The sequence below is a fragment of the Ambystoma mexicanum genome, chromosome 9 (assembly GCF_040938575.1).
Source record: "Ambystoma mexicanum isolate Mex_15411 chromosome 9, UKY_AmexF1_1, whole genome shotgun sequence".
Taxonomy (NCBI): domain Eukaryota; kingdom Metazoa; phylum Chordata; class Amphibia; order Caudata; family Ambystomatidae; genus Ambystoma; species Ambystoma mexicanum.
This window is the reverse complement of record NC_090931.1, coordinates 305,592,683-305,615,013: the sequence shown is the minus strand read 5'-3', so window position 1 is coordinate 305,615,013 and position 22,331 is coordinate 305,592,683. Positions and strand designations below refer to the sequence as shown.

The 22,331-nt window shown below is 45.1% G+C and overlaps 1 protein-coding gene across 4 annotated transcripts in view; it reads left to right on the top strand.

The window, feature by feature from the left end:
• The window catches only part of GGNBP2 (gametogenetin binding protein 2), a 347,388-nt gene that overhangs the window by 181,715 nt on the left and 143,342 nt on the right, over positions 1–22,331 (top strand). For all 4 annotated transcript variants that reach the window (XM_069614701.1, XM_069614703.1, XM_069614699.1 and 1 more), the window contains one exon: positions 16,819–17,013. In XM_069614701.1, the coding sequence (XP_069470802.1) occupies positions 16,819–17,013 (195 nt within the window). The remainder of the gene's footprint in view (positions 1–16,818; positions 17,014–22,331) is intronic.

The following is a 22,331-nucleotide window of genomic DNA, read 5'->3' as shown; positions in this document are numbered from 1 at the left end:
GGTCCAGCACTCTGTTGAGGTGGCTCAGGCTTGGTCAGTCCTACTTCATGAGAGTCCAGAGGATCTTCCTGGAGCTCGGGTCCAACTTAAAAACGAGACTCCCATCTGGTGGTCCTCTCACTGGCCATCAATTCTGCAGCAGCAATGGTAGTACAGCCAGCAGAGTGGTTTCAGTCGAGTTAGTCTTGGGGTTGATTGGTCACCCCAACCCATGGGAGAAGTAGTCTTTTGTGGGGCCTCTCTAGTCATGGCAAATTCATAGCTTCAGCGCTGCAGCAGGGCTCCACCGGGCAAACCAACAGTCCAGGAGTTGCAGCAATCTTCTCTTCCAAGTTCTTCTTCGGATTCCTTCATCCAGTGGTCGACTCTGCCTTCCAAGCAAAAAGCCTTGCCTTTTTATGCAAGTTTCTCGAATTCATTTGCAGCTAAGTTGTCACTCACACAGCAGGGTGGCTGTCCTTGCCGGACAGCCAGCCATCCAATCACCTTTGGGTGCATTCCTGCAACCAAGGGGATTAAGCACAGAGTTTCGGCACCTCCCTTACTTCCTGCCCTGCCAGACACGCTGGAGCCAGAGGTAGGCTTCAGCAGTGGAACCTGCCAAAGACCAAACAAACAAAGGGACCAAACCTGGTTTGGCGTGCAGAGTGCATCTCAAGAAGGACCTTTCCAACAAGAAATGGCGAAATGAGACTGGGGCCATTTTGACAAAATGGGCACTCGTGCGTGCAATACTGCAGCCGAGGATTCGGCCTGCGGTAAAGCACAATGGTAGGAAAAATAAACCACTGCCACTAGCCATAAATTGTAGAAAGGATAACATAACAATGTTGCATGAGAAGGTAGACAAGAGGATGCAAAGTATCCCCCCTGCACTCCACATAAAATGGTGTGTGCTGGGTCTACAAAGAGGAAAAAGTTAAGTAATGTCAATTTCACTTTACTGCTCTTGGAAACAGTAGTTCAGAGAAAAGGTATTTAAACCTTTAGAGAAATCTGAAGGACTTCTCTGTGACGCTGCACTGAGGGTGCTGTCACAATACAAAAGGGTGATATCTATGGAGTTTGTCATACTCCAAAACCAGAGTCAAAATCAAATAAAAATACATGAGTGAAAAAAAGGTCTCACTCTAGGATTAAAATTTAAGTCCTAAAGTCAAAAAAAGTAAGAGAGCTGGGGGTCTCTAAGGTAGAAGGGAATTACCACAGAAATTAGATTTCTCCCCAACAGCCCGGGCAAGTGGTATGTGCAAACTCCCAACCACCTGAATCGCCCCCTCAGCCCTACAGGATGCACATCAGACTTAAGTTAATAATAACTAAGCCTACACAGTACCTTTAGGAGAAAAGAGCTTGTGGGTGGATGCCTTCAGGATACAGCCGCACAGGACCTGGTACCTTGGTTCTTGTTCTGGAGACAAAAGAACTGGACACTGGATGGGGGCTTGCAGCAGTAGTCCGAGGAGGCGTCCAGCAAAGGTTTCTTCACGGATTGTTGCAGATCTGTGGATTTGGCGTCTTTTTACAGCAGCCAGATGAAAAATGTATATTGCCGGTTGGAGGGGACTTCAGGGATTCAAATAGTCTCTATGGTGGTCCAGGAGGAGTCCACCAAAGTTCCAGACGAATTCAGACTTCGGAAGGCTATGCACCGCAATCTGGCTTGAGATCTCAGGGTATTGGCAGTTTGTAGCCCAGCAAGGTTGCAGCACGTCATGGGATGGCTCAAAATGCAGGTTGTCCTGTGACAAGTGGATCTCACCAGCCTCTGTGTAGAAGTATTCGTTTTCGGTGCCCTGGGTCGATTGTGAGGAAGGGTTGCATCAGGCTCTGGTTAAACAGCAGGCTCTACAGTCGCTGGAAATCGGCAACAGATGTCTTTTCTTCTTCGCTTTCAGCTCCAGTGGTCGACTTGTCGGCAGCTTCCAGTTTGGGAGTGTTTATCAGGAACTACAGCACATCTTCTGCAATCTCTCCCTGCAGTTTACAGAAAGGGACGGTCTGGCTTTCCAATCGGGACAGCCAGCCCAAAATTCTGTTCTTTCAGGCAAGGTGAAGGACAAAGAGCTTCAGAGCTTTGGATTTCTCCTTTCCTTACTGCCTTCTCGGACCTTCTGGAGCCTAGGTGGGGAATACAAAGTATTCCTGCTGAAGAGAAACCTTCCACTAGGGTTGTTCCCACCTAGAATGGCAGGGGAGGTCCTCAAACAGCAAGCACATGAGAAATGGTGAATAAAGGAGCCCACCATTCTAGCAGAATGGTGACCCTTCTGTGTTACAGAGGCTGATTTAACAGCCTGCGAGTAATACGACGAAAGTAAAACCCCTGCCACAGAAATGGTACCACTAAGTAAGAAAGGGTATATTTTGGATCCCCTCCACCCGCCCCCCGCACTCAACAAGGTGAGATGTGCTGGCTCACTATATAAAATATAAAGGGGATGAAAATACTTATTTACTCTTGGGAACAGTAGTTCATCCAAGAGAAAGTAACAGGGAAGCCCAAAGGGGAAACCCAGCCTAATCCAAACATTGTAGGAAACTAGAACTCCAACCATACCCTATGGACTGGCATAAAAATGTCGCCCCTAAAGAGTAAGACTAGGTGAGGGGAAGATAAAGATTCCCACTCCCCTAGGGACAAAGTAAAATAATTGGCAAGTCCAAACAAAAGGTTCTGGGGTTGACGCAGGTCTGGAAGATGCATCACAAATATGAAAATCTTACTTAACTGTCCCTTTTTGAGTTTCTAAAACTAATCATGTAATACTCCATGGCTACCAATAGATGGCAGCCTATGCGTAGCATGTTCGTATAAGTAAATGCAAACATCAGAAATGAGATTACCGGTCTAGAACTGTCAGCTCCAGGGATGGCAGCTTGATTGCTGTGCTCCTGTACCTAACCTTTTTCATGCTCCCTGATATTATACTGTGATTACTATAATAATAACTCGTGAAAGGATGTCAACCCCTGCTACTCCGGATGCTAAACGGCAGAAAGGTGATGAGAAGAATACTTCTGGTGAGACAAGAGAGGACAAACTCTTTGAGATGCTGAGCAAAATGACACTGGACATTGGAGAAATAAAGACGGCCCTTTTAAAGTCTGAAGAGAAGTTTTCCACAGTGGCCAAAAGAGTGGATTCAGTTGAAGATCACTTGAATGTGGTTGATGAAAAAACTTTAAAACTGATGGACCAGATAAGGGAATTGGAGATGGACAATAAGAGGTTTACTCAGAAGCTCTCAGAGCAAGAACATTTTTCACGGCGGAATAATCTTCGTTTTGCCGGTTTTCCAGAAAAAGCAGAAGGAAATAACATCATTGATTTTCTAAATAAGACCTTACCCAAATTGCTAAATATTGATACAGCTGTTTCATTGGAGTTGGAGAGGGCCCACCGGTCTCTGGGACCTAAACCAGCACTGGGTGAGCGGCCAAGACATATTATTGTTAAATTCCTGAGATTCCCTGTGAGAGAGTTGGTACTGAGGAAAGCCCGGGAACTGAAGGATCTTGCCTGGGGTGGAAACAAAATAATGGTGTTCATAGACCTGAGTAAGGATATCATGGATAAACGGAAAACTTTTATTGGGGCTAAGATTGAAGCACATGAGAAGAACCTAAAATACTACATGGTTTATCCAGCAATCCTGAAGATTGTGGTAGATGGTCGACTGCACTCATTTAATGAGAGCAAACTGGCTGAGAATTTCCTAACTGGCTTAGATTTAGACCCAATGGAAGGCACTTCATCTGGTCTGGGGACCAGGGAGAGACTGAGGAGGAGAAAGGGTCGATCTGACACACATTAGTCTGTGGTGATGACAGATGCTTAACTGCACGTATTTCCCTTTTTTTAAAAAAAAAAAAAAAGTTCTCTACTTTTATTACTTTGCTGTTGTTTTTTAATGGATAAAAATGGCCGCCGCCTGTATTCCGTTATTTACAACGGTTTCGAATGTTATTTACTTATACCTTTTCCCGGAATAAGAGTGGAGTTTGCCTTCCCGGATGGTGAATTTAGAGTAAGGCACCTTGTTCTATTTTTGTTACGTACGACGTAACGTGGCTGACATGGATTGTACTTCCTGGTTCAGTCGATCATGATCGGGATGGTGCAATGGGAGCGGAACTCGGCTGGATCACCCTGCGGCCTATAGTCCGTCATGATCAGTGCTTCAGCCACTCACATGGATCCTCCCAGTGTGCTTCAGTTTGCGCAACCTCGTTCCGGCTCGCGTTATGTGGAGCCCCCGTTTTTCCTCTCCGCAACTTGGTAAGCCTGTGACTTTTCCATAACTTTGTTACGGGGGGTTGCGTCGGCTCATACATTCCGTGGCTGTCTCCCAAATGAACGAACTTGTGCTTCATGCTCATAGCATAACTTGAGAGCGTACGTGCCCCTCAAATGCTTTTGCTGCATTAATCGTGCTGAGTAACTTGCCTATAATGACAATGGATGCACCGCAATCTCCTGAGAGCCCCCTTCATGGCGTGCATGTGCGCATATGCTGTCATCAATTACCTGTATTCTCTTCATTCGTTGCCCTCGCTTCATGGAAGTGCTTTATTATTTGGTCTTATTTTGGCTGAGCTGGGGTATAATGGAACAAGAATCTGATGCTTAGGGGAGATTCATTGGATCACCTTTCACTGGAAAGGATTGCACACGCCTGACTTCTGCTGAACATCATTGCAGGGACCGGGGTCACATCGGAAGGAGGGAGACTCTCACAAGACTTAAGGTGGTATGGAGGAATTTAACTAGCATTCAGGCAGAGCTGTAACGCACCACCCAATACGAACGTGTTGGATTTGAGGAATGTTCTGGGTTATGGGACTTTGGAGCTGTGCACTGGAACTGCGGCTGGGAGACTGGATATGGGACTGATGATAGCATCTGGTTGTTTTTCTGGTTTGCATATATGAAAAAGGAAAAAAAAAGAAAGAAAAAAATGTTTTTTTTTTTTTAACAAGAATGTTCAAGGGCCCCGAGTTATTTCTTTAAGTGGTTATGACTAGTTGCACTATACATTTCATGAAAATTCCACAGTTGTGATATTCCCAGCTGGTTTATCTCTGGGATGCTGCTGTATATGGGGTACATGTGGGTTGTTGATCTTTTGAAGGGGGTGGGGGAATGTTGAAATGTCATCCCTTATAGACTTTATTGCTACTGCAGTACCCCTGAGGGATGAGTTATATGGTTGCAGATATTTTCAGGAAAGGGGTAGCACATAACTTTCATTTGAATACGAGAGGTTCTTGGAGGCATACATCTTCAGCGCTCTATGGTCCTTTTTATGGTTTTATGGAGGTGTTCCTATGACTTCCTGCTGCTTACACTCATTCCCTCTTCCCTCTCTTTCTATATTTTGTTCCGTTAATAGGGGGGGGGGGGATAGTCTTTTTTTTTTTTTTTGGGAGCCCGGAAACTGTTATGAGGGATCCTTGAGTCAAATTAAATATGGGTTGAATGCTTTGTGTTCTCTGGGTCTACTTGGAAACTGATCTCTTTTCACACCCTCATGTCCGGTCTCCTAGGGGGATGGGGGTATGGTACTGAGATTTTTGCAGGCTGACATATTGATTTCATTGATCACTTGACTCATGTTGACTGTGGGGTTTAAATGGGGAATGGTTTAGTGGGTTTATGGGGTATTAGTAGTTGCCTTTGTATGGGCTCTGAGTTTTGCGGTTGGGGAATTGTGTATATATATATGGTGTACTGAGGTTTTTTTTTCTTTTTTTTTTTTTTGGGGAGGCGGTGTTCGGATTAGATCTCTTAGGTGTTTGTGAGGATTAGTTGATAGGGATTAGTGTGTTGGGTTGTGGGGTCATGACGGGCTTGCAGTATTTAATTCTGGGAATATTCTGAGAATGTGTTTTTTACCTGATCAAGATGTGGGGGGGGGTGGGTGGTAAAAAGGGAATTCACATGAGCTGGATTGATTTCGGGGGGTGGAATATTATTGTGAATTACTTTATATAAGGTTTGGGTTGGAGATTCGTCTCTGGTGGGTATGGTTCAGAATGTTTTACTTGATGTATATAATATGACATGCGATAGGTCCGCTGCTTATCGGACTGGTTTTTTTGTGCAAAGCTTGTACTTTCTATCTGTTTGTTCGTTTAAATGTTTTGTTGTTGTTGTGTCTATACACTTTGTTTTTATTTTTTGGAACTCTGCCTCTGATCTTGATGGTTACTGCTCCTATGATACTTTTCTAATTTGGGAGTTATGGTTGCGTTAACTTTTGTTTCTTGGAATGTTAAGGGGATTGGGAATGTTGTGAAAAGACGCAAGGTTCTAGCAAGATTGTGGAGGAGTGGTGCTGATGTAGTCTTTCTTCAAGAGACTCATCTGGACGAACAAACTGAAAAATACTTGGCCAACTCGAAATATTCTAGAGCGGTCTCGAATTATTATGATTCTAAATCTAGAGGGGTAAGTATTTTGTTTAGGAAAGGCTTGTTGTTTAAGATTGAAAAGACAGTTATGGATGGGGAAGGTAGAATCCTGTTACTTGATGTGCTCCTTGATGGGAAAAAAATGACATTTGGATCTGTGTATGCGCCATGCTCGCCAGCTGTATCTTTTCTTGATCAATTGAGCCTTTTGTTGGATGGTATGGAGGGTGATTCATTAGTGTTGGGTGGTGACTTTAATCTAGTGATGGATAGTAAAATAGATCGTAGATCAGAGTGTAGGTATTATAATGAGAGGATTAGTGAGGAACTCAGGACATTTGTGTTCAAATACAATCTTATTGATATATGGAGGGAACTTCATCGTGGTGAAGAAGAGTTTTCCTTTCATTCGCCTGTTCATGATTCTTTCTCCAGAATTGATTACTTCTTTATTAGTATGGCTTTGAGTGATCAAACAATCTCAACAAACATACTAGAGAGAGGTATCTCAGATCATGCTCTGTTGGACCTCCAGTTGATTTTGGATAGTAAGAGTACTAAGACGAGGAGGTGGAAGATGCAAGCTGAAATGCTGAAAGATAATTTGGTTGTAGAGGGCTTGGAGGCTTTCATTGGTCATTACTTTAATGAAAATTTAGACTCGGCCAGTATGAAGTCTGTTTGGGACTGTTTTAAGGCGGTTTTGAGGGGTGAATTGATTAGTAGAGCTGCCCATGTGAAGAAAAAAAAACGTTTGATTGGTGATTTGGAGGAAGAGATTAAAAATTTGCAGAGAGTCTGTGCTACTAACGGTTCAGGACAATCCAAACTGAAATTGCGTAAGTTGGAGGCGGAATTGGAGACCCACATTCAAAACTTGGCAAGTAAGAGTTTGTTTTATTCGAAACAGAAGTCCTGGGAATCGGGTGATCGTAATGGCAAACTATTGGCGTATAAGCTTAGGGAGATGGTGTCTGATTCATGTGTCTCTTCTATCCAAACTGATGGGGGAGTTACTTTAAATAGAAATGGCGATATTTGTAGTTACTTCAAGGGTTATTATGAGGCATTGTATGGAGAAGATTGTGACCCGACTTCTGATAGACTGGACACATTTTTTGAGAAAATTTTACTCTAGCCTGACTCAGGAACAACGTGCCTCTCTTGATGCTGCAATCGAGGTTGCTGAGGTTAGTTTGGCTATATCGCAAATGAATGATGGAAAATCGCCGGGTTCAGATGGTATTGTCTCAGAATTTTATAAAAAAATTGATGTTCAGTTGGCACCTGTGTTGTGTGACCTTTATAATGATTTTGTGGTATCGGGTATGATGTGTGATTCCATGAAAGAGGCAATGATTGTGGTGATCCCAAAACCTAATCAAGATCACACAAGATGTGGGAATCATAGGCCTATCTCAATGCTAAATGTGGACCTTAAAATTTTCACAAAAATTTGGGCTAACAGATTGGGTTTTTGTATGAGAGATCTGGTTGATGGGTCACGGGTGGGTTTTATTCCAGGGAGATATGGTTATGACAATATTCGAACCGTGTTAAACGTGGTTGATGACCGATTTGGGAAGGACACAAATGAAGTCATAGGTTTTTTTGATGCTGAAAAAGCCTTTGATAGGGTAAACTGGAAATTTCTAGAATTCACTTTACTGAAAATGGGTTTTGGCCCGATTTTTATGAGGATGGTAGATTGTATTCATAATGATGTTAAGGCCCGGGTGTTGGTTAATGGGGTGGTTTCAGATCCATTTCAGTTGTTAAGGGGCACGAGGCAAGGCTGTCCGTTGTCACCTTTTTTGTTTGATTTGGCGTTGGAACCTCTTGTTACTTATCTCCGACAATGTGAGATTATTAAGGGTATTAATGTTGGGAAGGTTGAAGTGAAAGTTCTATCGTATGCTGATGATATGCTCCTTATGTTATCGAATCCGGAAGTGTGTGGAGATGTAATAAAATCAATGTTTCAAGAAGTGGGTGAATTGTCAGGACACAAGGTGAATTGGGACAAGACTGAGGTTTTTCCTTTGTCTGGTCGGCGTGTGAATACGGTTTTGAACACATGGAATTGTAAATGGTCTCCAGAGGGGGTTAAATATCTAGGAATTCATATTATTGGGGACTTGAAGAAATTACAGCAATATAATCTGAATTTGGTGCATGCGCAAATGTCATTGTTAATAAGGAGATGGGAGAAATTGACTCTGAACCTGTGGGCAAAGATCAATGCAATTAAGATTGTTCTTTTGCCAAAAATCTTGTTTCTGATGTTTGTTAATCTGCTTAGAATCACATGCTGTGCATAGGTCCGACATCCAGTGGTCACTGCGGAGTATTGCATTTTGTTTTTCGTAGTCGAAAAGGGGACGTCGACAAGGCGTGTCTGAAACACTATCCCTATAGTGACGTGCGTTGTACCCACAATCCCTCACGCGTCGAGGTCCCTCAGATTGTTTTTTTCCGCCCAGCTTCTGGTCGCCTTCACGCGGAGCTCCTCGAGAGACATTGCAACTCCTCGACCTTTGGTCGTTTTTTTCACATAATATTAATAATCCCTCCCTCGACGCAGTTGTAAGCTGTTCTCCGCCGAGCAAAATCTTCGACGGAGGGTCGAGCGGAGGAAATCCTTCGGCGCTGCCGAACACGTGGCCTGGCCTCGCAGGCCATATACAGTAGGGAGAGTGGGGTCGTGGGACATCTCTGGGTCTTTTCTGAGAATGCCTTTCCCTTTCCCCTTCCTTTCCCTTGGGGTGCTTATCGCGATTTATTGCCTCGGCTATGGAGAGGACACCCTTTAGGTTTTGCCCGCTTTGCAAAGGCAAATTCACTTGGAAGGACAAGCATTCACGGTGTAACCGCTGCTTGCCCCTCGATCACAAGGAGGAAGGTTGCGCGGCTTGTCGGCTTCTTAAGCCTAAAACTCTAAAAGACCGTAGGGTTAAAAGGTGGGCGGCCTACGCGATGTCTAAGGCCGAAGGTTCACCCGCCGCTGCTACCACCGACCGTGACGAGGAACGCGATAACACGACCTCCGCTACGGAAGTCGAAACCCCCTCTAAGGAGCGCTTGCGCGCTTCGTCGTCTGTCCCCGGCCCCGACGGGCTCGGCTCACGCCCTGCTTATGGGGATGAACACCCCGGCGACACTGACGCACACAAAGACTCACATAAGCACACAACCCATGGCTCTTCTTCGTCTAAGACGAAAAGAGCTTCGGCGCCCAAGGAGACGCAGGTTCCACCGGCGGCCTCCTCGGACCGTTCGGGTTCGAAGCCCCTCTCACAACCGCAGCCGCGACCAGCGACTGGGCTTTCGGCAAATAAGGGCGCCGCCCCCAAACCATCGGCCGGCGCGCATCAACAGAAGGCGCATACCGCCGTAGAGCGTTCGACACCCATAGCGTCGAAAACGCAAGCTTCCGCCGACAAACGAGTCGCCGACAAACGAGTCGCCGAAAGCTTGGCGAGGATCGCTGTAGCCGACGCCCAGAAGCGTACGCCGAAGAACACGTCGAGCGCTACGCATAAGTCGAAAGACACGCCGAAAAAGCCCGAAGAAAGGCAGGGACTACCCCCTTCAGTCGGGGGGTCACCCAGCACACCTGAAGGTTTTTTCGGAGGGCGACGGGACACTTTCCTCGACGCTTTGGGAGAGGTCGAGCCATTTCGAGTTAGATAACCCTATGTTTCCCCCGCCAGACCGCTCTGGGGTACCCCATGAAACAATGGAAAGACTCCACCTCTGTATGGAGAGGATGGAAAGGTTCATGAGCACCCAGGCCTCTCAAACTCACAAGAGGACTAGAGAAGGGCCTCAGGAGGACCCCAGGGCCAAAAATCCGAGGCTAGTCGATCCCCAGCAGGACACAGCCTCAGACTTCCAAGATGTATATGACCTCACTGGGGAGGAACAATACTTCGAGGAAGAAGATGATTTCATAGACAATGAAGGACAGAACCAGGAGGAATGTCTGGAAGACAGAACAGACATTATAGAAGAAGGCTTCGGGGTTAACCCAGAAGAGGGACCTTCACACCCCTGGCAATCACCATCAGTGTATTCCGACACTGATGTCCTAAACCTAACTCCTCTGGACAATTCTCCAGTTAGGAACACGTCTCCAATTGACGATCAGCCCACTTTCAATGCACTGTTGCGCAGAGCAGCAGCGCATTTCGAACTCGACACCGGGGAACTCTCTCCAGAATTGGACTTTGTAGAAAGAGTGATTAAAGAAAAACCCCTGGTCAGCCAGACCATTCCCCTCCTCGCTTCAGTAAAAAGAAGGATCATACCTTCGCTGTCCACTCCCGCAATGATCAGAGGGGTCAATCCACGGATTGAAAAACGTTTCACTCCTTCACCCTCAGACCCCCTCTACATTAGGGGACATTCCATTCCGGATTCCCTAGTGGTATCTAATACTAGAAAGAGGGCAGGGGTACCACTTTCCACCAGTGAAGCACCCCCTGACAAGGAGGGCAAGAGGCTATATGCCCTTGCAAAAAGAGTTACTTCCTCGGCTGCCTTCTCAGCAAGAATTGCCAACAACAATTCCTTGCTTGCAAGCTACGCAGACGCGCAGTGGGCCAAACTGCGAAAAGACGCCGAGGAAGCACCGGAGCCTTTACGTACGCACCTACTGTCAACTATTGGCGAAGGAACCCAAGTGAACCAGAGCATTGTTAAAAACTCTCTGGACGCGGCAGAAACAGCAGGACGTTCCCTGGTACAAGGAATACTCCTAAAGCGCCATGTATGGCTGCGCAACTCAGGCTTTAAACCAGAGACACAGGCGTCTTTGATAAATAAACCTGTCGAGGACGCTAACCTCTTCGGAAAAGCGGTAGATGAAGCCCTAGAGATGGCTAAAAAAGAGTTCGACACTATCAAGACTCTTGACCAAATCTCTAAGCCCACTACCAGGCGCGGCTATGGCAACAAACGCTTTTTTCGTGGCCAACACCAACAACAAAGTCAACATCAGCAATACCCTGCCACCAATTACCAAACCAATAGTGGGCAGTACAGCCAAAGAGGCCAACGCCGGGGCAAAGGGAGGGGTCGGGGATCCACCCCCAGAGGCTCCCAAGCCCCCAACAACTCCAAGTGACGCGAAGATTCGCGTCCCCTCCCATGCAACACCGGTCGGGGGCCGGATAACATCCTTTCTCCCTGCATGGGAGGAGATAACGTCAGACCGTTGGGTACTTTCCACCGTAGCCCACGGATACTGTATCGAATTCAACAGTTCCCCATCCTACAGACCCCCGAGGGGACGTCGCATAACACCGGAACATCTTGCCATCCTTCTCCAAGAAGTACAACTGCTGGAAAAAGGAGCCATAGAGGTCGTGCCTCTATCTCAGGTAACGGAAGGTATTTATTCAGTGTACTTCCTTGTACCCAAAAAGGATCTAACCATGCGCCCTGTATTAGATCTGCGCCCAGCGAACAAGTTTATCAAACCCCAAAAGTTTCGTATGGTAACCTTACAGGAAGTAATCCCACTGCTTTCTCAGGGAGATTACATGACAACATTGGACATGAAAGATGCATACTTTCATATTTTAATGTTGCCAGCGCACAGAAAATACCTCAGGTTCATGATAGAGGGCAAACACTACCAGTTCAAAGTGCTACCCTTCGGCATAGCATCAGCACCAAGGGTATTCACGAAGGTGCTGGCAGTGGCAGCGGCCCACCTGCGCAGGTTGTCCATCCCAGTTTACCCTTACCTCGACGACTGGCTCATAACAGGGGATTCTTACGAAACATGCTTCTCCAATACCCAAAAGACAGTAGACCTTTTGTTCCAGTTGGGCTTCTCCATCAACGAAAAGAAGTCCAGTTTAGACCCCAGTCAAATCAAGCAATTCCTAGGGGCTCTAATTCAAACAAAGGACGGCCTCGTCTTCCCCTCCAAAGAGAGGGTCCAAAACATGCTGTTTCAAATCCCTCAATATGTAACCGGTCGAGAGGTGACGGTACGCAAAGCAATGCGCTTGCTAGGAATGATGGCGTTGTGTATTTATTTGGTACCTCACGCGCGCCTGCGCATGCGCCCATTGCAAGAGTGGCTCAACAGCCAGTGGTGTCAGGCCAGCGGACTATGGGAGGATCTAGTTGTGGTCTCGCAGGCCTTAGTTCTCTCGCTACGGTGGTGGACAAAGGAAAACATGGAAAAAGGGAAACCCTTTGCCACACCCGCGGCGGAAGCCACTCTAACCACAGACGCATCCCTCACAGGATGGGGGGCGCACCTATCCCATCAGACTGCTCACGGAGTGTGGACTCCGAACGTAGCATCCAAACACATAAATCTACTGGAGCTACTAGCTGTGTTCAAGGCGCTAAGAGCCTTCCAGGAACACCTACAAGGCAAAACAGTAATGGTCCTTACAGACAGCACCACAGCCATGTACTACATCAACAAGCAAGGGGGCACCCACTCTCCAGGCCTGTCCAAGCTGGCCCAGAATATATGGAAGTGGGCTCTCAAACAGGACATGTTCCTACTATCACTACATGTACCCGGGGAACTCAATCTGCTAGCAGACAGTCTCAGCAGAGATTTCCCCCTGCCCAAAGAGTACGAATGGCGCCTGCACGAAGACATCGTCTTCGACGTCTTCACACAATGGGGATTCCCAGAAATAGACCTGTTCGCAACCCTGGAAAACTCACAATGCCTAAGTTACGCCTCCAGGTACCCCCAGAACCAATCCAAGGGGAACGGTCTGTCGATGCAATGGTCAGGGAAATTTGTTTACGCTTTTCCCCCCGACTCCCCTTCTCAACAAAGTGGTGCACAAGATGCACCAGGAACAAGTGACCATGATACTAGTGGCCCCAATGTGGGCACGATAACCATGGTTCGCTCACTTGATGGAGATGTCTCTATCCCCCCCCAGTAAAACTCCCCTGCCCGTACAACATGCTGTCTCAGGACAAAGGCAGGACTCTGCATCCATGCCCCCAGAACATGAACTTAGCAGCTTGGCTCCTGAGATCATAGAGTTCGGACATCTACAACTCCCGCAAAGATGCATGGACATCCTCAGGGAAGCCCGAAAACCGAACACTCGCCACTGCTATTCTAGCAAGTGGAAAAGATTTGTCATCTGGTGCAGGAGTAAAAGCATCAACCCTATTGACTGCTCTCCCACACATGTGGTCCTATACCTGACCCACCTATTGGATTCAGGTCTAGTGTTTAACTCCATTAAAGTCCACCTAGCTGCACTTTCTGCATACACTACTTCCCAACTCAGGTGGAGGATCCCTGTTATAAAGGCCTTCATGGAGGGAGTAAAGAGAATACACCCCCCGATAGCTGACCCAGCTCCCGGATGGGACCTTAATGTGGTACTTACCAGACTCATGGGCTCTCCATTCGAACCCATGCACAAAGCATCTCTTAAACACCTCACGCTTAAGACTGCTTTTTTTCATAGCTATCACCTCCATCAGGAGAGTAAGTGAACTTCAGGCTCTTTCTATTCTAGACCCCTTCGTTACAGTTCACAAAGATAAAGTGGTTCTACGCACTCACCCTAGGTTTGCTCCGAAATTTATTTCTAAATTCCACGTAAACCAATCTATAGAACTACCAACGTTCTTTCAAAATCCTTCCAATTTGGGAGAAAGGACTCTGCACACACTAGATGTACGCAGAGCGGTCATGTTCTACATGGAAAGAACCAGACCACTGAGGAAGACTAATCAATTCTTCGTCTCGGTGGCAGCAGGAAGAGAAGGAGATGCAGTTTCAAAATCCACTATTTCTAGATGGATTGTTCAATGCATCACTCTCTGCTATACTCTTGCTAAGAGAGAACTGCCCTTTAGGCCAAGAGCACACTCTACTCGAGGCACGGGGGCATCCATAGCATTCATTGCAAATGTTCCCCTTGAGTCCATCTGCAAAGCGGCTACCTGGAGTTCTGTGCACACCTTTACAAAACACTACTGTCTAGATACACACTCTAGATCTGACTCCCAGGTGGGACAGGCAGTATTACGACACCTTTTCTCTACTGTTCCTTCTCATAACCCACCGCCAACTCCGGGTACTGCTCGCTAGTCTATGCACAGCATGTGATTCTAAGCAGATTAACAAACATCAGAAGAGAATGCATTACTTACCGTAAAAGCATTTCTGATGGTTGTATCTGCTTAGATTCACATGCGCCCGCCCTTCCTCCCCGCTCGGATGGAAGGAACATAGACTTCCTTTATATATCTCTCTCTTTTCTGTACTCACTCACGTCTAGAAGGCTCCCTCAGGGCAGAAAAATACAAACAGAGGGACCTCGACGCGTGAGGGATTGTGGGTACAACGCACGTCACTATAGGGATAGTGTTTCAGACACGCCTTGTCGACGTCCCCTTTTCGACTACGAAAAACAAAATGCAATACTCCGCAGTGACCACTGGATGTCGGACCTATGCACAGCATGTGAATCTAAGCAGATACAACCATCAGAAATGCTTTTACGGTAAGTAATGCATTCTCATGTTATTCAATCCATCCCGTTGTTGTTGTATAAGAAGCAGTTACTTAAGATTGAGAAACTATTTTCTTCTTTCTTGTGGGGTTCTGGTAAGAGGCCTCGGATTCCGAAATACATGCTAGTGCAAAAAGTTGAAGATGGAGGTTTTGGATTCCCTGACTTGATGAAATACTATAAAGCATTTGTACTTAAAAAAAGCTCATATTACTTTAGGGATAGAGCGGTGAATGAACCAATTTGGTTGCGTATGGAAAGGGGTGTTTGTGCTCCCTTTGACTTGAGATCCATATATAGTATGGATAAATTGCTGATTAAGAGATTGAAGTTGCGCCCGGTTGTGGCTACTAGACAAGTAATTGGGGAGTGGTTTCGGGATAATGATACGAGTTATGGATTCAGTAGAGATGCTTCTATATGGTACAATGCTGCTTTGCAGATTGATAATAAATGTTTGAGTTGGCCTAGTTGGATTAATAAGGGTATCCTGAAATTGGCAGATGTATTGGATGGGGATAGGTTATTGAGTTTTGAGGCATTAGTGAACAGGTATGGTTTGAGGCGAAGTGAATTGAATAGATACTTGGCTTTTGAAAATTTGATAACTTGTAGATTGGTTTTGGCTGATGGGTCTATTGGAAATAAACCGGAGATTGCTACCTTATTGGAAGGTCCGGAATATGGAGTGCGTACTTATATGCAATTTATGCCCATTAATGAGAAACTTCGGGAGGCATGGTCTAGATTGAGAAATGCTTGGTCTGATGATGTTCTGGATGAGATTTCTGAGTTGGATTGGAAATGCATTCTAAAGGTTAATTTGCATTTGGGTCCTGATATGGGCTTACGGTTAATTCGACAAAAAATTATTGGGAAGGTGTATTGGACACCTGTTAGGATGTTTAGATTGGGGCTCCGACCGGATGATTTGTGTTGGAGTTGTAACAGGGATAGAGGTACTTTAGTGCATTTACTGTGGGATTGCCCGAGAGTGCTGGACTTTTGGACGGCAGTGATTGATAGAATTGATTTGATTTTTGATGTGATTTTGCGGAGGTCGGCAGTGAATGTCATCTTACTTTCCCGTAAAGATAGGAGTGGTCGAATTGCGAGACATTCTTGATGGATTGATAGGGCCATTATGGTGGCTATTAAGTTGATTCTCAGGGTTTGGAAATCAAGGAAGAAACCTAATGTTGATGAGTGGCTGACAGAATTACATGTGTTGGCGCAGTATGACAAGGTTTCATTCCATAATAAAGATAAGGATGAAGATTATTTGAGATTGTGGGGTCCTTTTATGGCCTTGTATGGCTGATGGGGAGATGGCATGGTTTGGCGGTAATGGTATTCGAGGTGTAGAGAGTGGGGTTCCTCCTTTTTTTTTTTTTTTTTTTTTTCTTGTCTTGTCGTGGTTCTTTTTGATGGTTGTTTCACTATGGTTGGTTTTCAGCTTGAAATTAACTGTTTAAGATACTTTTGTCAGTTTGTAGATTTCATGCTTATACTGTCTGTGAAACATTGTTTCTCATATTATTGTTGTTTATGAGAAAACTAATAGTGTTGGGGAAAAAAAAAAAGAAAAAGAAATGAGATTACCGTGAGTAATGTATACCATATACGTGTATGTACAGATTTTCTTTATGATGCAAGTTTAAATACTGTGTCAACAAAGCTTTATATCAGTCTGCAATATTTTTTGTTTTAAAAGAACATTATTGAGAATCTTTCTATGGGTGGGAGGGAATACATTCTCTTCAGTACACACTTTCTGGCAATGCTTAGGCCCCTAGGCTATTAATTCTGGTTATACATCTATCCCAATTAAGAACTGGTCTTCTATTAAATTGTTCCTTTTCTATTCTTTATCTAGATGGCTGTTGAAAAAGTGCAAGGCATTAGTAGATTGGAGCAACTATGTGAAGAGTTTTTAGAGGAGGAACGAGTACAAGAACTCAAGCAGGAGAAAAAACGTCAAAAAAGAAAAAACAGGCGGAAAAACAAGTGTGTGTGCGAAATACCGGGTCCATTACAGGTTGTAGATGAAAATTTCAGCAGTCCTGAAAAGGTAACCTATTAGTTACAACCTTTTGAAATGTTGCTTTTTTTTAAAATTTATTTAACCAACTTTATTTAAGTTTTTAGAGCATCATAATCGTATGGGCATTAGTAACCAGTTGTTAACAAGCATACATTGTTTTTGCCTGCTCATTCTACCCCAAACCTGGGGTTTCAATGCAACTCAAATCCATTGCTCATATTTAAAACCATACATAGCAAACATTAACTGATCCCGCCCCACCACCACCCGAGCATATCCCAAATTATGGGTGAAAAAGTGTTCTGCTCTTTGTATTAAGAGGTCAGTTGGACCGCTTTCGGGGTTTTCATGTTTGTTAAATAATAGATATTACACGGAGCAGTCTGGGTTTGAAGTACATCTGCTCTCTATCGTCCATGAACTCATGTAGTGGTAGCCAAGTGTTCAAATATTTCGAGAATGAGCCAAGGGCTATTGCTTTCACCTTTTCCATACCCGTCACTCCCACAATCTCACCCACCACATGACTACTATTTTGAAATTGTTTTCTTCGTGTTGTTCATATTTAGGCTGCTTGTAATTGGATCATTTAAACAGCAATCAACAGTTTCCCAAGTGTTGTTTCCAGATTGTACCTTGAAACACAGGGTGCCCAGACTTGCTTTCATATCCTCTTGTATTAGTCTTCTGAGCTGGTGCTGTGCATGGAGCAACAATAAGTGATTCAATTTCATTTTTCGTGTTTTTCTTTACTTTATGCTTTTTGTTTCTGTCCCACTTATTATTATTCAAAAGCCAAGTAAATGTTCTTTGTGTCCTTTGCTGCTGAGATTTGCGACCCTTCAGGAGCACAGCTTTGCAGTCTATGTTGTCTTCAGATTGCGACTCTGGCTTCTTCAGGAAAAAACAGCATATGTCAATCTTCTGTAATGAGTCATTTTTCCGGTCGCTATCATTTTTAGTCCTCAGGGGAAAGGTTGTGCAGGTTCTTACTGATGGACATTGACGATCTTCCTGAGCCAACAGCAGTGTCTTTTACGTAGGTTGTTGGGTACAGTTTTTCTAAAGTCCAACTAAGGGCTTTATAAAACCATATGAGGCAGTAAAAAAAATCCTTAGTATAAAACTGTACTAGCTGAGAACCTTTGGTAGCGTAGACAGAGCAGCCAGGCTTATCCTGGGAGGGACGGAGGGAGCGCTGTAGTTTTTTACAAATACATTTTCATACATATGGTCCAAAGATAAACTGTGTATTGCAAAAATAAAGCATTTATATAAATACAAGTAGACTAAGATAAATCTTGGTTAAGTACTATGACAGCATATAAACACAATCATAAAAACAACTCAATACCTATTGTTTGTTTGTTTGTTTGTTTGTTTATTTATTTATTGTGCGCACCAGACCCTAGGGTAGCAGGGCGCAAGAGAACAAGGAGGTTTACAGCTTAGTTAACGTTTACAGGTTACAGATTAGTTAACGTTACAGGTTACAGGCATAGTGGACATTTTGAATCTGCAGGGTAGGGCAAGTGCAAGTGCAGATAAGGCGTAGCTAAACAGTCAAATCTATGGCGATCAAACAGTAAAAGCAGGTTAGTACAAACATTATAAGAAGACGTTACGTATAAAGTGACATACGCTATGTCGCATTCTCAATAAGCCATTTTATGGTGTTCTTTCTGAAGTTATTGAAGGTTTGGTCAGATCTGAGTGCAAGGGGTAGGGAGTTCCATAACTGTGCTGCCTTAACTGGGAAGCTGGAACCTCCAATGGTGGCTAGTTTGAATCTGGGCACTAGGAGGCAGTTGGGGCTGGCTGTCCTTGTGAGTCTCGTTGGATTTTTCCTGTTGAAGCGTTCTGAGAGGTATCGGGGAGCTTTATTGTTTAGGCATTTGTGGATAAGGGACGCAGATTTAAGGTTGATTTTTTCTTGGGTGGAAAGCCATTTGTGTTTTCGTCTTATTTCTGAAATGTGTGCACTTCTGGGGATACTTAGGGCCGCTCTAAGTGCATTGTTTTGGAGCACTTGGATTCTGTGGATGATTTGTTTGGTAGTCCCTATGTAGAGGGCGTTGCAATAATCTAGTTTCGATAAAATGAGGGCTCTAGCTAGAATAAGACAGCTGTCCTCTGAAAGGAATGGTTTCCCAGCTCGTATTAACTTGCATGTATAGGCAGTGGATGATGACAGTGAGTTCACCTGTTTGGTGAAAGATAGTGTCGCATCAAGGTAAAAACCTAGGGTTTTTACTTCTCTGGCGACCTTGATAGTGTTGCCATCGATGATGAAGGCGGAGTAGTTTTGGTTAAGTTTGGAGATACGGGCTGCCGTGCCCAGGATGATGAGCTCTGTTTTGTCATCGTTCAAGCATAGGCCATGGTTGGCCATCCATGCCTGAACGATGCTGTAGACTCTATTCACCAGAGCCAGATCTTCGACGTAATCCCCAGTAAGTGGTAAGAGAATCTGAGTATCATCTGCATAGTTAGTGTAGGTGATACCCAGATTATCAAGATCGTCAAAGAGTGGCTTGGTGAAGATGTTATAGAGTGTCGGCGAGACGCAGGATCCCTGGGGCACTCCGCAGGTGATTGGGATAGGGTCTGCTGCCGCTGCGGGGGAGAACACCCTCATGGTCCTGTCACTAAGAAATGATTGAATCCAGACTATAGCCTCCTCTGAGAAGTGGGCAGCCGAGTCCAAGTGATTACATAGGACTTTATGGTCCACCAGATCAAAGGCGGCTGAGAGGTCTAGAAGGAGGAGGAGAGCTAGTTTTCCCTCGTCTCTGAGTGAATCTATTTGGGCTTTTAGGTCGATAAGGGCAGTCTCTGTGCCGTGTTGCGGACGGAAACCGGATTGGCGGGTGCCGAGGAGATGGTTCATCTCAAGGAAGTTCTGGATTTGGGTGTATGCTACCTTGTCTAATATTTTTAGTAGGAAGGGAACCGTGGTGATGGGCCTGTAGTTAGTAGGAATGTTGGGGTCCAATGTTTGCTTTTTTAGGAGGGGGAGTACCCAAGATTCCTTTAGATTGCGGGGGATGGTGCCCGTAGTAAAGGAGGCATTGATAAGTTTTGTGATAAAGGGGGCTAAATCCCTAGCCGCATCCTTGATCAGTTGTGCGGGGCATTGGTCGCCTTTGCAATTAGAAGGTTTGAGAGTCAAAATGGTCTTCTCTACCTCAATTACTGAGACCTTGGAGAAACGGAATTGGGTGGATTCTGGGTTGTTGGATGAGGGAATTTTGACTATCAGAGGTTGAGTTGGCAGAGAGGCTTTCTTTAGGGCAATTTTTGTTTGGAGGTTGGATACTTTGTTGGTTAGTGCCAGTTGTATGTCTGTGCACCAAGTTTTGTCTTTGATGGAGTCATCCTGTACTGTGATAGGAGTTTCCAATTCCTTTAGGATGGAGAATAGCTCCTTCATGCTGGAGTTGGATTGGGAGATCCTATTATTATAGGTTTCTTGTTTGGCCAGGATGATGTCTCTTTTGTATTGCGAGGAGATGTTAATTAGGTTAGTTTTATTTTCAGCGGTCGGATGTCGGTTCCAAGCTGTTTCGCATTTTCTCTTCTGTAGTCTTAGGTTTTTTAGGTGGGGTGTAAACCATGAGTTCAAATGCTTTTTGGGTTTACTGATCCGAAGTTTAAATGGAGCAATACTGTCAAGAGCAGAGCACATGGCTGCGTTGAATGCATCCACTAGGATGCCTGGGTCAGAGTGGTCAGGTAGGGAATTTAGTTTGGGTAGGATGTGGGGCAGAATATTGTCGGCTGTGATGTTTTTCTTGTTTCTCGTTAAGGTGGGTGTGGCTGGCGTGGGTGTTAAGACTGTGGGTCTTTTGGTGTTGAGGGTGAAAGAGATAAGGTAATGGTCAGACCATATTTGGGGGGTGATGGCTGTTATAGAGGGGTAGCAGTTGTGACTGGCAATCCAGTCTAGTGTTCTTCCCTTGATATGTGTGGAAGTATTCACGAACTGCGTGAAGCCTAGAACTGACAGAGTATTGCCTGTGGCAGTAGCATGATGGTCGTTGATATCGTTGAGCCCTAGATTGAAATCTCCTAGTACTAGCGTTTGGGAGGATTCTTTTAGCTTCTCAGAGATAACAGTGGTGATGTCTTCAGTGAAGGTGCTGACGGGGCCAGGGGGTCTATAGATAAGGTGGATATTTAGTGTTTGGGAGTTTGCAGTCGGTAATTTGATAGAGAGAAGCTCGCAGGATTTGAGGGAGGGTGTGGGTGTGATTCTCATAGAGAGATTAGATTTGGCGATAATTGCAATTCCTCCACCGCGCGAGTCTGGTCTGTCAGCTCTGAGAATGGTATAATTCTCTGGGACTGCCAGAGTGAGAGCCGGACCTGCTGCATCGTGGAGCCAAGATTCAGTAATGGCAATGAAGTCAAGGCTATTATCCCGTATGATATCTGCTATGTCAGTGGCATGGGCGACTAATGATCTGGCATTGATTAGAGCAGCTTTTAGTTCAGGTTCTAGCTGTGCTGTGAGCGGAGGTTTGGCTATAAGTTTATTGATTTTATGGTGTGGTTGGTGTCTGAGAGGGGCGGTGATTACCAGTGGTCGGCATATTTTGGGTCGGAGGTGTTCTAGGTTAATGTTATATTTAGTAATAGGTTCGAATATTTTAGGTAGTCGAGCCCGGAGTCTAAGCTTCCTTTGTTCTAAGTTGCAGGGTTTAGAGATGAGTTGTATGTGGGCACCAAGGCCCTCTGTAGGCAGAACTGTAGGCATGGTCGTGTAGATGATGGTAAGGATAATTGTCAGTTTGGAGAATTGTGCAAGGTGAACTGGGTTGGGCATGTGGAAGTACATACTGTTACTACTAGCTGAGCTAGGTGGGCTGGAATTAGTTGCCGTGGATGGATACGGGGCAGAGTTGGCAGAGTACAGTTCACAAATACTTAGCGAGATTAATGCAGCAGTGACGTACTAGTCTGAGAGTAGCAGTCAGATATTGGGCTAAGTGCGACGGTCAGATGTAGGTCTAAAAACCGAGGTCAGATACTGGGCTGAGAGTGATGGTACAGTGGTCTCTGGGCGACCATAAGGCACTACACAATAATACAGTGGTCTCTGGGCGACCATAAGGCACCACACAATAATACAGTGGTCTCTGGGCGACCATAAGGCACTACACAATAATACAGTGGTCTCTGGGCGACCATAAGGCACTACACAATAGTACAGTGGTCTCTGGGCGACCATAAGGCACTACACAATAATACAGTGGTCTCTGGGCGACCATAAGGCACTACACAATAATACAGTGGTCTCTGGGCGACCATAAGGCACTACACAATAATACAGTGGTCTCTGG